At 38.5% G+C, this 15997-nt stretch overlaps 2 protein-coding genes across 2 annotated transcripts; one reads left to right on the top strand and one right to left on the bottom strand.

The window, feature by feature from the left end:
* Positions 1 to 93: 93 nt before the first annotated feature.
* On the bottom strand, positions 94 to 7748 carry LOC140302964 (uncharacterized). The gene is made up of 5 exons (XM_072381511.1): positions 7499 to 7748; positions 3886 to 4368; positions 2422 to 2711; positions 1170 to 1297; positions 94 to 536 (listed from the first exon to the last, which is right to left on the bottom strand). The coding sequence occupies exons 1-5, from the start codon at positions 7605 to 7607 to the stop codon at positions 341 to 343; spliced, it is 1206 nt and encodes a 401-aa protein (XP_072237612.1). The 5' UTR covers positions 7608 to 7748; the 3' UTR covers positions 94 to 340.
* Positions 7749 to 11883: 4135 nt separating this feature from the next.
* LOC140302963 (uncharacterized) lies at positions 11884 to 15869 on the top strand. The gene is made up of 6 exons (XM_072381510.1): positions 11884 to 12126; positions 13066 to 13146; positions 13237 to 13346; positions 13424 to 13495; positions 13717 to 13839; positions 14426 to 15869. Exons 1-6 carry the CDS (start codon positions 12060 to 12062, stop codon positions 14510 to 14512), a joined length of 540 nt encoding a protein of 179 aa, XP_072237611.1. The 5' UTR covers positions 11884 to 12059; the 3' UTR covers positions 14513 to 15869.
* Positions 15870 to 15997: the final 128 nt, after the last annotated feature.

The following is a 15997-nucleotide window of genomic DNA, read 5'->3' as shown; positions in this document are numbered from 1 at the left end:
ATTGGATGTGGCAGATCTGCCGTAAACTAATAAAAGGAAATGGACTTTAAAGCACGTTGTGACGCTTTAAAAGGATTAAATGCACAATCAGTGTCACTTTTTGATCAGAAATCTCTTTATTGGTTTTAATAATGCAAAAAAAGATGTAGAGAAATACACTTAGCAAGAAAGTAATTAGCTTGCTGTTAATGAGCGTTTTGTAACTATGATCACACACTTCTACTAAATAAAAATGTTCAAATGTAACTCGTTAATCGTTGTCAGTTGATTATTGATTCTTTATTGCTTTTTAAATTACTTTTGATTAGCTTTTTGTGGCAGTGACTCTCTTACATTTTCATTAAAACATTTGTTTCCTGTTCTGTTTATTCTCCCCCTGGCTGAGCACCCTCCTGAGCATCTTCTTCCCCCTCAGGTGACGTCCTTGCTGCCGCCTTGGCTGCTTAATCTGCTGCTCGTAGGTGTCCTCCAGTAGGGTGTTTCCTCTGGGAGAGTAGTTGATGTAGGACCAGGTGAGCACTGAGCCTTGGTACGGCCTAAAACCAAAAACAAGACAAGAAAAATCTATTTTTTATTGTCCAAAAAACTGCAACAGTGCAAATAAGAAAGTTTTGGGGTGAAAAAAGTTCAAAGTTGCTGATAAAATGCAATCTTGGCATCACTGCCGCTGACTCCACCCTGTTTTTTTACGGGGTTTTATTTATTGTAGTATTTTCATTCAATGAATCAGAATCAGAAATACTTTATTAAGCACTTTGGTTAACCTCGTTTCTTTTTTTAAATTATAATATGGTGTTATAAACATTTTCATGAACAATCCTTCCCAGTTAAAATACGTATTTGTGTTGGAGGTTCATCTATTGTTGTCCTCACAAAGACAATAAGGCCCCCATGACACACATATACACATGCTGATCTTATTAAGACATTATTTTGACTTTCTTTCATCGTGTGCAGCCAAACCCAAACCCTAACTCTGACCTTATCCTAACCTCAGTTCACATCTTAGCCACAACCTTTAACCCGGACCCCAGAAATGATTTTCTGCCTCGTTAAGACCAGGCTTTAGTCTTCAAAATGGTGCCAACAAGATAAATGATTATACTAAAAAAGATAATACAAGGTAAAGAAAACAGGAACACACAAATATATAGCAAACAGAGTCGTACCCGTATTTTCCACTGCTCAAATAGTAGAGGACTTCCTTATAGCGGAGAGGATAATCCCACACCTGGACGTCTGTCACCTGACCGTCAAAACCTGAGAAATCAATCACAGGCTCACCAGACCACACATACTGAACACACACACACAGAATATATAGGGTTATATATACAGTATATGATATTACCAACAATGATAAAAAATAAAGAGAATTATATTCAAATACATCAAACTTATGACCTGGTTGAAATTCTGAGACTGATGGATTCATCAGCTATATCTTTTTTTGTTAAATAAACTAAACACAACAAACAGAAACAACACAAAAGTCAAAGGAAAAGCCAGTGAATGACCAAAAGAACACCGCCATAGACTGATACAAGAAGACATTTCTCAGCATATTTCATCCATTCAAGGTTTTTTAATCTGATAAAGTTTCAAATGGCTTTTCTGATGGAAAAACTTTGGACTATTCAGTTCACTTCAGTTTTATTTATATAGCAACAAATTCCAACAAATGTCATCTCAGGACACTTCAAAGACACAATCCAATTCAGGCCAATTCATTGTAAAACAAAAAAAAAGTTGCCTATCAAAGGAAACCAACAGATTTCCTCTGGTTTGCAGAAAGATGATGTCGAATCTCACAGGAAAGTAGGTGCATCTGTCCACGTGTCCAAAATGTGTCACAACTCAGAGTTTTAAGAAAAGTCACAGTAAAGCGACAGTAAATATAGAAAGTTGAACGGGCCGTCGAAGATTTGTGTCAGATGGGTCACGATCACATGGTCTCCTGCTTAGCAGTCTGTGCATTAACCCCCCTCTGCAATCTCCTCTTTATAAGTGAGTCAATGCCCCGTTCTGCGCCCTGTGAACACTGACATGTAGCAGGACGTCGAACACTGCTCTCGTACAGCAACACGTGGAAAGTCATAACGTTGTGAGAACTGCTTCATGACATAAACAATAAAGTGTGAAACATTGTTTTACTCTGTCAGCCAATGCATTTATTATACATTCTGCCACTGGATGGTGTTGAAAAAAACATGTATTAAGTCTTAGGTATTGGCCATCTTATAAGTAAGGATAGTGGCGCTAATATTTAAGTTAATTAATTAAAAAAACCTGTCATACATTTTCTTGTGAGTCTGGGCTGAGAGACAATATGAATTTGATTAAAATATTCCCTTAACATTAGTCTGGTTTACAATGTATTTTCCTCACAGTTTCTGATTATGATTCATGTCATATTCTCACCCGATAAGGCAGCAGCTTCCTCATGCTCATGTTCGAGTCTTTGAACATCTGGACCACATTCTTCACGGTGTCCACAATGAGGCAGACGTTGGTCCATATGCTCCGTCCAATGTCTGACGAGAGCCTGATGCTGGGCTGCAGGTAAACACTGTTGTAATTGATTGACACCGAATATGACACCATTCCTGTAATTTGAAACGTCAGAGGGGTGCTGGATGGACTTAGAGTGAAGATTGATGGACTTGTTGTCTGCAGATAGTCGGTGATGTACCGCAAACACACCGAAACACCTGCAAGGTATACACAAGTAATGATGGTTCGGAAGATGACCACAGAGGCACAAAATGACAACACAGTCATAAAGCACTAACTAAATCAAAACATCCACTGACCTAAAACGACCAGAAAAACATTATTAATAGACTAAATAATTATAGACATAGTGTACAGACAAAAAGATTGCAAAGATACACAAAACGACAAAAAAAGAACCAAAAAAGGATAAGAAACTATACACAAAAAATTCAAACATGCAAAAATAATTGTAAAAATATTCCCAAAATGCATAAAGACCATGATGGAGTGGGAAAAAAATCTACAAAATGGACACAAAAAGACCACAGAGCCATAAAACAACCAACTAAAACAACCAGGAAACAAAAATAATTAGCATAATGATGGAGAATTACCTTAAAATTGACACAAAATGATGAAAATCTGATTCAAAATATCATACGAGATAAACGCAAAGAAATCAAAACAATAAGAAGAGACACAAATCAACAACAAAGAGACATAACATGCTCACAATTCTCTAGAAAAACAAGCCACAAAAAAAACTCAGACACACAAAGAGGCAACAAGATGCAAAACTGTCACAAAGAGATGCAAAACCCCTTTTTATAGACCAAAAAATACACAAAACGACCCTAAGATGACCACAACACTTAGGCACAGCATATCAAACAAGAGAGGACTTGAATACAGCGTTACTGTTTGAGCTGTTCTGCCCCCTGGTGGTTGGAGGTCATTTAGTGCAGCTTTAATAACCTTCATTCGTTCATTCGTCTGAAATGGTGAAATAAAGACAGATAACACCTTATTTAGAGGCTGTATCGTCTAAGCCCCGTTCACTCCGTTATATGGATCTCGAGGAATCTAAATATCTTCCGAAGGACGCTGACTTTCACCAAATTGTTCTCGGTGAGTAGATGAACGTATTTCATGCCAGAAATAAGGTCTAGGTTTAAAAATACCGGAGTTCCCCTTTAAAGATTGTGTTTGGTTTTGTTGCTTATTGCTGTAACTTTTAACCGTTTCTAACTGGCGTAGACTGAGAATCTTCTTTAAGGGAGATCTTCATTAAAAACATCTGTGTTTGAGTAATGAAATCAGCAGCAAAACAAAACTAAATAGAGTTTAAACTTTGCAGTATCAATCACAAACACATTGTTAAGTACTCACCGCTTGTGGGAAGAGCTGTGGTCAGTGGAGGGTAAGTGGTTCTGAGTGTGGTTCTGGGTGTGGTTCTGGGAGTGGTTCTGGGTGTGGTTCTGGGTGTGGTTCTGGGTGGGGTTTTGGGTGTGGTTTTAGGTGCGGTTCTAGGTGTGGCACTGGGAGTGGTTCTGGGTGTGGTTTTGGGTGTGGTTTTGGGTGTGGTTTTAGGTGTGGTTTTGGGTGTGGTTTTAGGTGCGGTTCTAGGTGTGGTTCTAGGTGTGGCACTGGGAGTGGTTCTGGGTGTGGTTTTGGGTGTGTTTCTGGGTGTGGTTTTAGGTGTGAAGGCTGTTGGCGTGCTGGAGGTGGAGTAGTAAGGAGAGGTGTTACTTCTGGTCGGGTTCGGCGTAGACGACAACCAGGGGGGAGGGTGATAGGGTGAGTAGAAGCATATTCCTCCTCTATAACGAGACAGAGTGAACATCTTCCCATTTAAATTTATTCCAGAACCACCTACAGAGAAAAAGACAATAAATAACAATAAATAGATAAATACAAACAAGCTGGACTGATGATATGAAATCCTGCTTATGCAAGACCCAATTTACTAAAGGGATCAATGAGCAGTGGTGATGTAGACCTTCAATCGGATCTTTTGGGGACTATTTGGATGGATCGGTCCCTTTTTAACCTCCATGCACTGGTTGCACCAACACTTTAGTAAAACATGCTACAACACGTCAGTTTCACAATGCAGTAGTCTGGGATTATGTATTATTTTTAGGGTCCCACACTTGGCTCAGCTGTGCAGATCCACATCCAGGATTGGCTGTATGGTCCTGACTCCTCTGCCTTCGTGGCAGGTTGAACTATTCTTCATTCTAACCCAGAGGCTTTAAAGCAACTTAAGACCTGCACTGTTTGCAATGAGTTGGTAATGTATAAAACCATGCAAATCACTCAGCTGAATATTGGCCTGAATTGGTAAGCAAGCTCGTCTTTTCCAATAACTGATATATACTGTGGGGTAAATTGAGCCAGGATGGCGTTTGGACCAACTTTACCCTTAAATTTACATCTCACTGCAGCAGTGATGAAGTGTGTTTAACAGGCACGTGCGTTTTCCATTCAACGTGGGCCACATTATTATCATTTTTTCTTTAAAAAAAAATCACAATACAATACAAAACATAACACAATAATCTCCAAATCCTTTATGGAGATTTAATTGAAAAACAGTATCAAATCTGAAAACTGGTTTGTATTTATTTATTTTTTGCAATACAGTTAAACCTGAAAATATTGTTTTCTGAGCAAAATCAAGTTTTTTCTTTGTACATTTCTATAATAATATATGGCATTATGTAATAATGCCAAGTACAAATAATTCTTTCTTGATAATTAATAGCAGAGCGTTTATGTGAGATGTTAAATGGTGCTTAACGACTGTAAACAAGCTTTCTGCATGTCTCTGCTGGGATGTTTGACCTTATTCTGGGATGACCTTCATGTTTGGAGGCTTCTGTTCTGTCTCTCTGGTCCCACCACAGATTCCGGACTGGATTCCCAAATGTTGACATTGTTGTCTGTTCATAATCTCTTTACCTCTTTATATTTTTATATATTTTATGTCTGTGTTTCGTTGGAACTCCGGCTTCCTCCCACCTCACTAAAAACATGCATGTCAGGTTAATTGGTGACTCTAAATTGTCCTTAGGAGTGAGTGTACGTGTTTGTCTGTCTTGTTTGTCTCTGTGTGGCCCTGTGATGGACTGGCGACCTGTTCAGGTTCCACCCCGCCTCTCACCCGATTACCAGCCCTACATTGGATTAAGCGGGTATAGAAAATGGATGGATGTCTCGTTGGAGGGTCCAGTGCTGCCAAGTGTTTCTGTAGCCTGCAGGATGTTTTCCTCTCGCACTGATTTCCAGGACAGAATAATGATCACAGCTCTTCACTATTGATTTTCAGCCTTGTCCTTCACCTTTGGTCCGAATATCATCAGATAATCTGTGATTTATTTGTAAAACCAAAACCAAGAACAGTTATTTTGGATTTGGCTTAAACACAAAGAACGAATTATCCGATGATGAATTTCCACCCAGTGTTTTAATCTATTCACATTTTCTTTTACATAACCCTATTTCAACGGCTTATTTCCCATCAAATCTTTCTTAATTTCTTTTTCTGACAATAAATAAAACAAAAACTGATCATTTTGGAAAATTTAGCTTTTTCCTGATTTGGTATATCTTAGTGGTTTGATTTCTAACTAACATTTTAATTGTGTGCATGTTATTGCATTTTGATTTTATTTCAAATATTATTATTATTTGAAATCTATCTATCATAGCGTCCCAATTTTGTGTGAAACCGGATTGTTCGTTTAAGAAAAAGCTACAAAATAAAAGTGAGTTTTAATAAGATACTTAAAGGGATACTCTGATTTCTTCTACATCTTAAAGCTTTAATGAAAACGCAGCTCAGGCGAGTGAGAGCTTGGCAGATCACAGATTTGGGCAACTATTCAACTACTCAAAGCTCTTAGCCGTAAAAACCTGATCGGTAACCAAAGGAGGAAGATATCAGATTACAAACAAAACATGCCAACCTTTGGAAGCAGCTCTGCTGTGCCACACCAAAATGAGTGTCCTAAACAAGGCCTTGTTTCCAAGTTTTCCAAACATTTAATTACAGATTTCTAATCATTATTATTTATTTTTGCTGTTTTCCAAGATAACCTAAAGCTATTGTAAAAAATATACTTTGCCTTTAAATATAGATATAAAATATATACCCTGCTCATTTATGAGCTAATTCATAAACTCATTTATGAGCTTATTTATAAACTCATTTATAAAGTCATTTATGAGCTCATTTATTATTTTTTTGTCCGGTTTGACATTTTCATAGCGAATGCTTTTCAGTTGTCATAGTTTTTTAACCTCTCAGAGAACAGCACGTATTTTATTTTGAGATATGATTTGTATTTTCTTTCACTTTTGTGGGTGCAGTTAAATAAGCGGAAACTATGACAGCTCCTTGATCTTTTGATCCCCAAACTTAGGTCACCCACACCCAAGATAAGACTGTTGGTTGTCACAGTTTCACCACTCAGGGGCACTTAAGTTAAAGGATGCCTCAAATTAAACCCACTCGATCTCCTAAAGTATAAATCACAAAGACAAACAGGATTTTCACCAACAGCCATTTCAGGTTGCAGTTGTTGCGCACACTGAGCAGCTGCACCAGCAGTCACAGCAGTCTTTGTGCACATATCTTAGCTTTGGTATTTGTAGAGTTTACACCTTTAACAAAAGAAATGACAGGATTTGAAGGTGACAAGTATCCCAACAACTAAACATGCAAGACTTAAACTGATGGTTCCTCACCAATGTTTGAATTTTACTGATCAAATAAGCAACAACGAATAGATTTAATAGTAAGTTGTGAAAAAATGAGTTTCAGCACTTCAGTAAAAGTGCTGCTCACACTTAAAATAATCATCTAAATCAATCTGGTGATGTTTTACTTGACATTGTTGCATTACTCTGTACAGTCACAATCACAACAGATACGTGCGCGTGATTTGGATTTGTTATTTTAATCTACACTTAAACAGGAAATACCTAAAGTTTCTACCTCTTGCTGCATAGTCTTGCTGATCAGCTGGTGTAGAATCCACGGCCATCACTGCTGGGGTGATAACCACCAGGATTGGAAAAAGAAGCATGTTGCTTTTTATCTTCATCTTCACCAGGCTGAGTAGCTTTACGCTTGTCCTCTCTGCATGAAAGGGTTTGCCTTTATGCAGTTTTTCTGGGCGGGCTCTACTTCAGCTTTTTTACTTTTAGTTCCTGTTTCAAATGTCAGCCGCCACTTTAAGTTTCATTTCTCCGGTCAGGACCTCCTCCTCTTGCAGCAGGGCTTCCTGTGTCTCTCCTCTTTCCCACCAATGTTTTCTCACTTAAACAGTCATGTCACTTTAGTTGGAAAACTAACTAACTAACTAACTAACTAACTAACTAACTAACTAACTAACTAACTAACTAACTAACTAACTAACTAACTAACTAACTTTTTTGATTAATGTAAGACTAATTAAAGTTTGAAGAGTGATTGGGCTGCAGAGTGCCTGCATGTAAAATGTAACCACAGTTAACTCTGGACTGTATCCCACAAGACTGTGTAAAGTGCTTCAGAAAACAAGCAACAGATGGAATAAATAAATATATATCGATTTGTTTCATTGTTTTTGCATCTGTTTGCGGTCTTTTTGTTGTTATTTTCTCAGCTTTCATTGGTTTTGCACCTGATAAAATGTTATAATAAAGGTACAAATCATATTCTCAGGTAATAAATCACCACTGAATGAATTTTAATGAACCGTTCCCTCAGAGATCGACTGACCACACAGTAAAATGAGGTGCTTCTTTACATCAGTGGATGATGCAGAGACATAAAAACAACAATGTGGTCTTAATACTGATGAGGTAGTAGACAACAAACGACAAACAGAACGGGGCCTAATGACAGTTAAATGAATGAAAAACTGCAGTCATTAGACACATCGGATTCTGAACTCTTAGTGACTTTTCTCCTTTTTATTAAGCGATAAAAAAAAGAACGTGTTAATTGTTTAATTAACTGTGACAGCCCTAATAAAAACACATCATTTCTAATATACAGCAACAGGTTCAGCTCTTCTGTCCTTTTGTAATTTGTAGCAGTGGTTTATATGTGGGTTTTCCTGGTTTCGGCATTTATTTGTGCTCAATCTGCATCTTTTTATTTGTTGGTTCTTACAATGTGATTGACGTGCATTCCTCTCTGATCTTTCGGTGAATGTTTCTGATCATTTTGTATTAGTTTCAAGTTGTTTGCCGCTGATTGTTTCTGTTTAGGGGATTTTGTGGGTTTTTTAAAAAGTTTTTGCATCTCTTCATTGTTGTTTGGTGTCTCATTGTGTTTTTGTTTTTTGGACTGAAGTCTGACACTCTGACCCTGAACCACAATCAATCAAACTGAAACAGAACTGAAACAGTGTTTATTCTTACTGGAAATTACATTTTTTTCAGAGCATGTGTGAGAAAAATTATCAGAACAAACAAAATGTGGAAAATAAAACCAAAAGTTGTTGAAGTTTGTTGAAGGAATTTGGAATGTCTTTACAGATTTATAAATCTCTCCTTTCTCAGATATAATCAAACCAAACTTAAAATCCTGCGTCAGCTGTTTTCATTGTTTTACTTGCTAAAAACCAAAGATATTGCCAGTGCCTCAGGATCTTAACTGTATTTCTGTGATGAAATATGATATAAATGCAAGTCTGTATGTTGCAATCTGACTAAACATACACCAGAAAATGTAAAAAATCAGCATGAAATTAAATTAGATTTTAAATGAGATGAATCCTGAAGAGAAAAACTCATCGAAACGTAGCTTAACTGCTGGTTAATTTAACTCATCTGTCATGATTTAAAGGTAATGTTCAGTATTTAAGAAACATGCTGGTTTGCTTTTTATCCTCAGAGTTGGAGTTAGAAGCCTCCATTTTTATTCCATCTGGTACGGACCATCCCAGCAAGCTCCACTTGTGCTCAGGTATGTGTTTGGGGTTTTTGAAGTGTCATACTTATGGTTGAGAGGCAGAGAGATCTGAAAAACAAACACCACAGCCTGCTTCTGTTCAGCTCAGTCTGCTCCCTCTTTGAACTGCACGCTCTGAAATGATGAATCGGTGGTTCCTCTTCTGCTTTCTAACTTTCTCTGTAAATGAAATAATGCAGCTGCTGCAGACACTGTCAGGGTTTGTGGTTTTCCTGTTTAAGTTCATGACTTCGGATTAGGTTTTCTTGACATGCCTTATTGTGTCTAGTCTCTCTTTTGTTTCTATTTACCTGATGTCGTCTGAGTCTTGTCTGTCTCGTCTCAGTTCTGTTTTTATGTTTATCTTTCAGTCCTGGTCTCCTGGTTAAGTTTGAAGTTAATTTCTCAGTTCTGATCTCAATTCAGTTCCTCGTTTATTCTGTCTTAGCTTCCCAGACTCACTAGCATCTGTCCTCAGTCTGGTCTCATCCTGGGTTTTTGTTAATAGAGGCTGTTTGTGTTCTGTTTAGTTTTTAGTGTCTTTTAGTCTTGAGTTTTTTGTAGTTTCCTGTTTTATTTTGAATGTCAGTTTCCCATTGGGCCTTTATTTCTCTCTGTTTGCATGTGTTTCCAATTAGTTGATTATGTTCTGTCACTATTTATCATCAGAGCTTGAATAAGGGCAGCTGGACTTGGATGCTGAAGATGTTTTATCTTTCATCCGAAAGGTCACTGAACCCCCTGACCAATGTGCAGTTTAGAGGTCACACATCCCTCCAGTTCTGGCTTCTCTTCATTGGTTGTCAGTAAATTTTTAATTACATTTCAAAATTCTAGTTTGAACTTTTAGGGTTAAGCTCCCCAGCGTATCTCTGACCTGCTGAAGCCTCGCTCTTCTTCGCAGGCTCTTCGGAGTTTATGGAAGTCTCTTCCGCTGTCTTTATGCTGTACGAACTCCGCTGACTCTTTTGAAAAGCAGCCGAAGACATTTCTGTTGACCAGCTTTTCTTTAACTTGGTGTTTGTATTCTGTTCTTATCGTTATCATGTGGTATACTTTTATTATCTGTGTCTTGTTGTGTAGCACTTTGTGATTTGTATCTGTGAAAAGTGCTGTATAAATACATTTTACTCACTGACTTACTCTTGAAACCACTGTTATTGTGTTCCATTATTCAGCTGCAGGACTGTACAGTGGTGGTGTGGTTAGCACTGTCCTGGCTGGGTATTTCTGTGTGGAGTTTGCATGTTCTCCCCGGGTTCCCCCAACTGTCCTAAAACATCAGTATTTGTACATTTGAAACTGTCTCCATGTGAAACCATCGTGTTCTTTGATTTTTACCTGCATACTGATTAAAGCAGCAGGGTGCCTCACTGAACGACGGAACCAACTTCACTCCTGATCAGATCTGTGTCCAATTGAACCTTTGCCTCTCCACCGTCCATTTCAAATACAATGTTTCTACAGACAGAAGCACTGGTTCACCCAAAGGACAAAACACCCAAACAAAAACTGAGTGGTGTTGTGTATGCAATGCAGTGCTGCGAGGAGTGTGCGGACATCTGTATAGGAGAGACCAAACAGCAGCTCCACAAGCACATGGCACAACAAAGGAGAACCACCTCTTCAGGTCAAGACTCAGCAGTTCACCTACATCTCAAGGAAAAGGGACAGAGAAGACAGATGGTTTGAGAGAGGAGTCAAGGAAGCCATCTATGTTAAACTGGTAAAAACAGAGGAGGTGGTCTCAGCCTGGTATCTCCTTCCCAGCACGTACAATGCAGCATTATCTCTCCTCCCCAGACAGTTTCACAACCATTCAAACTTTGGATCCTGTCACCAAAACTCACCCTTTCAGGCAGGTAGAGAAATAATCAAGGTCAAGGTCAAATTATATTCACATAGCACATTTAAAACAACCAAATTGACAAAAGTAAAATAAAACAGTACAAATAATACACATATAAACAAACAGAGTAAAAACACAACTAAAAATAAAATGTAGCTCATCTCAAATTGAAGGCCAGCGAGTAACAATGGGTTTAAACATGTCGAGGTTCACAGAAATATGTTGGTGCCAGCCCATTAAAAACCTCAAAAGTTAGCAATAAGATCTTAAAACCTATTTTAAAAAAATCGACCAATTCTAATCCACCGATTAAACCGCAGAAGATTAATCAATAAAGAAAATAATCGTTGGTGACAAAAAGCAAGGCTCTCGTTGGAAAACTTCATAGATGTAGTTATTTTTATATAGATTTCCAATTTTAGTCCACTTTATATAAATAGTTAGCATCGAAATGTTCTTTAATTACAATTTTGTACAAAAAAAAGTAATTTTGGTTTTTAAAAAAACACCGTCTGGGCTTTTAGTTTGAAACGTCCCTGAGCGGAAGTGGTGTCCAGAGGTGTCTTCCGGTGTTGGCAGAGATTTGTCGGAGTTTCCAACGTGTACAGAGCTGACAGGAGCCAGGCTGACACCATGGAAAACGAAATTAGCACTAAAAACACGCCGTCGCTGCGCTATAAAAACCAGCCACACGGACACAAACGCACGAGGACACGCGACACGAGCGGGGAGACACTTTACCTGTGGGGCACTTTCACCTGAACCATGGGCGTCATCATCTCACACATCTTCTCCAGGTTCACCTCCAAGACGCCTGTCAGGATTTTGATGGGTGAGTTTTTATTTAGAAAAAGACAACATTATTATTATTGTTGTTGTTGTTGTTGTTATCGATTAATTCAAGCTCTTGTTTATTGTTATTTAGTGGATCAGAGGTTGTATTACACAGTTCTTATTAGTTATGTTTTAACATCGAGTTGCTGTCATCTGCAGTGTTTTTACACCAGCGCTTCCCAGGTGTAACTTACTTTACTTAACTAGTCATGACTAGTTAACTCGAAGTTTACTATTTTGGAACGTCTAGTTTTGTGCTCAGTATATTTTAGTATTAATTAAATTGTAGAAAAGCAGAATTTGAAGTCTATTTATTGTACTTTTGTATAAGTCGAACAACTTAAAGTAAACCCAAGAATGTGGCTCTGTGTGATCTAATTTATGTGCTTTATTAGTAAAATTACTTAACTTACTTACATAAGTAAACTAAAGATTTATAGCAAAAGTGCTAGTAATATATAGGCAATATGCTATTGAGATGTTTTTATCTTATTAATAGTGTGCTCACACATTTTTATTAAATAAATTAGTACTTAATAGTAGCGTATCATTAAACGTTGTTCTTACTTTATGGGTTGAAATTCAAGGGAAATATTCTAAATATACATATATATGTTGGAATATTGAAAAGAGTAGTTCAGCTAAACTGTCTACATCAGTTAAATGCGTCTCACTGTGCGCATTAATGACAATAACACAATACGTAAAACACTCCTAGGGAACATTTTTCTGATTTGTAAGTAACTTTTCTTCATAATACTCAATAGAAGTTCATTACTTTTACCTGGATAGTATCTTTTAATTTGGCAGTTTTTCCATATTTACGTAAGTTGGTGTTTCTAAACTGGTATTTTACAGCTGAGTGTCTTTTAGGTGCGATTAGACATAGTTTTTGTGGCACTAAAGAGAGTGTGTGTGTGTGTGTGTGTTGCTACAGTCGGTCTGGATGCTGCAGGTAAAACAACCCTCCTGTACCAGCTGAAGCTGGCTGAGGTCGTAACCACCATCCCGACTATTGGTGAGTCACTGTAACCTCGGCTCGTTTGTGCTAAAATAAGCCCAAAATGAGGTGAAATTGTACAACAAACGTGTGTGTGTGTGTGTGCAGGTTTTAATGTGGAGACAGTGGAGTTTAAGAACATCAGTTTCACAGTTTGGGATATCGGTGGTCAGACCATCATCAGACCGTTATGGAGACATTATTACACCAACACACAGGTAAAAGCAGCGATGTTACAACTATCGGTGGGAATTATTCCACATGTGTTATATTATCTGTCTGTGTTTGTCTGCAGGGTTTGATATATGTGGTTGACAGCAACGACCCCGAAAGGATCAAAGAGGCTGCCGATGAGCTCCACATGATGGTGAAGAAATGTCCTCTTTAGAGTCAAATCAAGGAGAACACGTTAGTTTAGTCATACAGCATGTAGAAGAGATAAAACCTACAGTGGGTTGCTGTTTTCCAGCTCCTTACTGGTACTGTAGTCGGCACAGAGGCGTCTGTAGGGAAATTACTTCAACGTTTATTCAAATTAGGTTAGATTACATCAGAGGACCTCACTGATTTCACACGCTTGTGTTGCAGTTGGAGGAGGAAGAGATGAGGGCCGTGGCCCTCCTGGTTTTTGCTAACAAACAGGATTTGCCGAGAGCCATGTCCATCAGTGACATCACCGAGGCTCTGGGCCTATCAAGAATCCCACAGCCGGTAAGTAACGCCGTGGTCGGGTTTAGGGGGACTGGTTGGGTCTCTTGTGAAGTTATTTGTGGGGCAGCTTAACTTGTTTTAGCCACTAGCATAAAGTTTCTTCTAATTTGGAAGCGAGTAGGCTTTAGTTTGGTCAGTGTGATGAATGTGATGTCCTCATGAGCGGATCTGAACACAAAATCATGTCAAACTGAACTGGAAATCCAAGCTAAGTCACCCAGATAATACAGCTGGGGGTCGAATCTCTCATACATGTACACTCTCAACTAGACTCAGATGGTCCTAGGTGCTCTTTACGTGCTCCAAAGTGCCATTTTTTTGTAAAAACAATCAAGTCTAAGTGTATATTAACACATTTTTGCTAAAAGCTTCTTAGCAAATCTGGGAAACGTGGCCAATGTAGATGTACATGTAGGATGATCTCACACTGTCCATACTTCCTTTATTCCAGTCCGGCGCATGTATACCGGGACAAGGACGGTGGTCCGGTTAAATGGCCCCATCGAGCTGTACCCTTAGCTCAACTCCTTGCTGAGAGAGTTTGTCATTTTTTTACCTGCTGATGATTTTTTCTGTGTCTCTGCAGTGGTTTGTCCAGGCTTCTTGTGCCGTCAGCGGTGCCGGTCTGGTTGAGGGTTTGGACTGGCTGTCCAATCATATCCTAAAACAGTAGCAGCTGTTGGGACGCTGAGGTTTTCTGCTGTGCTTTTCTTTCCCACGGAGCTTTCGAACGCATCACGCCCTCGCGGTGAATCCAGAAGGAACACTTGACCTGTTGCACCCATCTCATCGCAGAGAGACCGATAACGGCAAATCACGTGAAATTTGTCTCTGAAAGGCAGAAATTCATGTGCTTTTGTTTTCCCCTCATATATCTGGTAAAACCTGTGAGGCTAAATTCCAGGTTCGGAAGAATTTGGATATTTGCTTGTTGCTGATATTTATGAACAAAAGACAGAAACCTGTCAGGAGAATAGTGTTTGTGCCTTTAGAGACATGTTCTAGTGTTTTGTTTTAGTTCTATTTCAACCGTTAGGGGTCTGTAATATAAAAGTCAAAGAAGGGGGTGCATGCTGCCTTTGTGGACCGATAACAAGCTCTGTAAATATCAAAACCCACAGCATACACGACAGATATCTTTTACATTAAAAAAAAGATGTAAAAGTTTTTCTGTGCGTGATTCATTCGCTGAACAATCAACATAACGTGCGACGGACTCCTAAGGGTAAAAACAGCAGCCATTGTTGTCCTTGTACTACAAGTTGTGACTTTATTGTGGGCGTCAAATGTCTGCACTTTATTTCACAGAAGGGCCCGGTTCTGTCGAGGCTTCTGAGTTTGTAGCAGCTGTTAGAGACGATCAGGTGGAAACTGACGCTGACGGCACTCATTAGCTTCATCTTTTTGTATTTTTAAACATTTCACACAGCTGGGCCCAGATCATTGTAGCCAGATCTATTAAGCTGTAAATGTGCACGTTCCCTTTGATAAATCACAGTCGCTGTGAAGCCATAAGCACGTGCACAAGCCTGATTTCTACTCGCATAAACGGATAAGGATCCTTCCATAATTAATCATTTGCCACAACTTAAAACAGAAATGAGAGCAAAACTGAGTCACTCTTCAGTTAAGTTAAATGTTTTATTGAATGGTTTCACAAATGGAATAAAAGCTGCTGAAACTGAGGATCACGCAGAGCTAAAAAAAGTGTCTTTTAAGCTTTTTTAATCGTGTGTTTTCAGTATTTGTGTCCATGCCGTGTTGTGTGCTTCTCTGTGCCTTTTATTTGTCCGTTTAAGGATAAATAAAGTGGATTTGAGTTTGAATTACGTTAAAAAAAAAAACCCACTAAGATTATTCGAGTTAAATAGTTTTATGCTCGATTTTGTGGCTTATTTTGCATTTTGACTGCACTTCTTTGGGTTTTAATCACCCTTAAAACACGTTTGTATGGTCTGAGGAATTTCTACATGGTGGAACTAAAATGTATGAAAATAACTTTAAATTAAAGTCTGGAATGTGCACTTTTATCACGTCTCAATTGTTTGATTTCGAGTTTTGACCTGAGGAGCAGAGGGGGAACGTTATGGAGGGAGAAAAACATTTTCAATCACTCACTTTCCTTCTATAGTGTTTGTTTTAACAGTTTAAAAAGCTA

This window comes from Leuresthes tenuis, unplaced genomic scaffold (assembly GCF_036924035.1).
Source record: "Leuresthes tenuis unplaced genomic scaffold, fLeuTen1.0.hap1 SCAF_3, whole genome shotgun sequence".
Classification (NCBI taxonomy): domain Eukaryota; kingdom Metazoa; phylum Chordata; class Actinopteri; order Atheriniformes; family Atherinopsidae; genus Leuresthes; species Leuresthes tenuis.
Note: the sequence above shows the minus strand (reverse complement) of the source record. Positions and strands in the feature narration are given on the sequence as shown.

What these genes read in the sequence shown, in the direction of transcription:
- LOC140302964 (XM_072381511.1), bottom strand. Translation starts at nt 7,607, where the DNA reads ATGAAGATAAAAAGCAACATGCTTCTTTTTCCAATCCTGGTGGTTATC. An exon ending in CACAGCTCTTCCCACAAGCG is followed by an intron (nt 2,712 to 3,885) that starts GTGAGTACTTAA and finishes TATACCTTGCAG; the next exon opens with GTGTTTCGGTGTGTTTGCGG. An exon ending in GGAAGCTGCTGCCTTATCGG is followed by an intron (nt 1,298 to 2,421) that starts GTGAGAATATGA and finishes GTGTGTGTTCAG; the next exon opens with TATGTGTGGTCTGGTGAGCC.
- LOC140302963 (XM_072381510.1), top strand. Translation starts at nt 12,060, where the DNA reads ATGGGCGTCATCATCTCACACATCTTCTCCAGGTTCACCTCCAAGACG. An exon ending in CCGATGAGCTCCACATGATG is followed by an intron (nt 13,496 to 13,716) that starts GTGAAGAAATGT and finishes CTTGTGTTGCAG; the next exon opens with TTGGAGGAGGAAGAGATGAG. An exon ending in TATCAAGAATCCCACAGCCG is followed by an intron (nt 13,840 to 14,425) that starts GTAAGTAACGCC and finishes GTGTCTCTGCAG; the next exon opens with TGGTTTGTCCAGGCTTCTTG.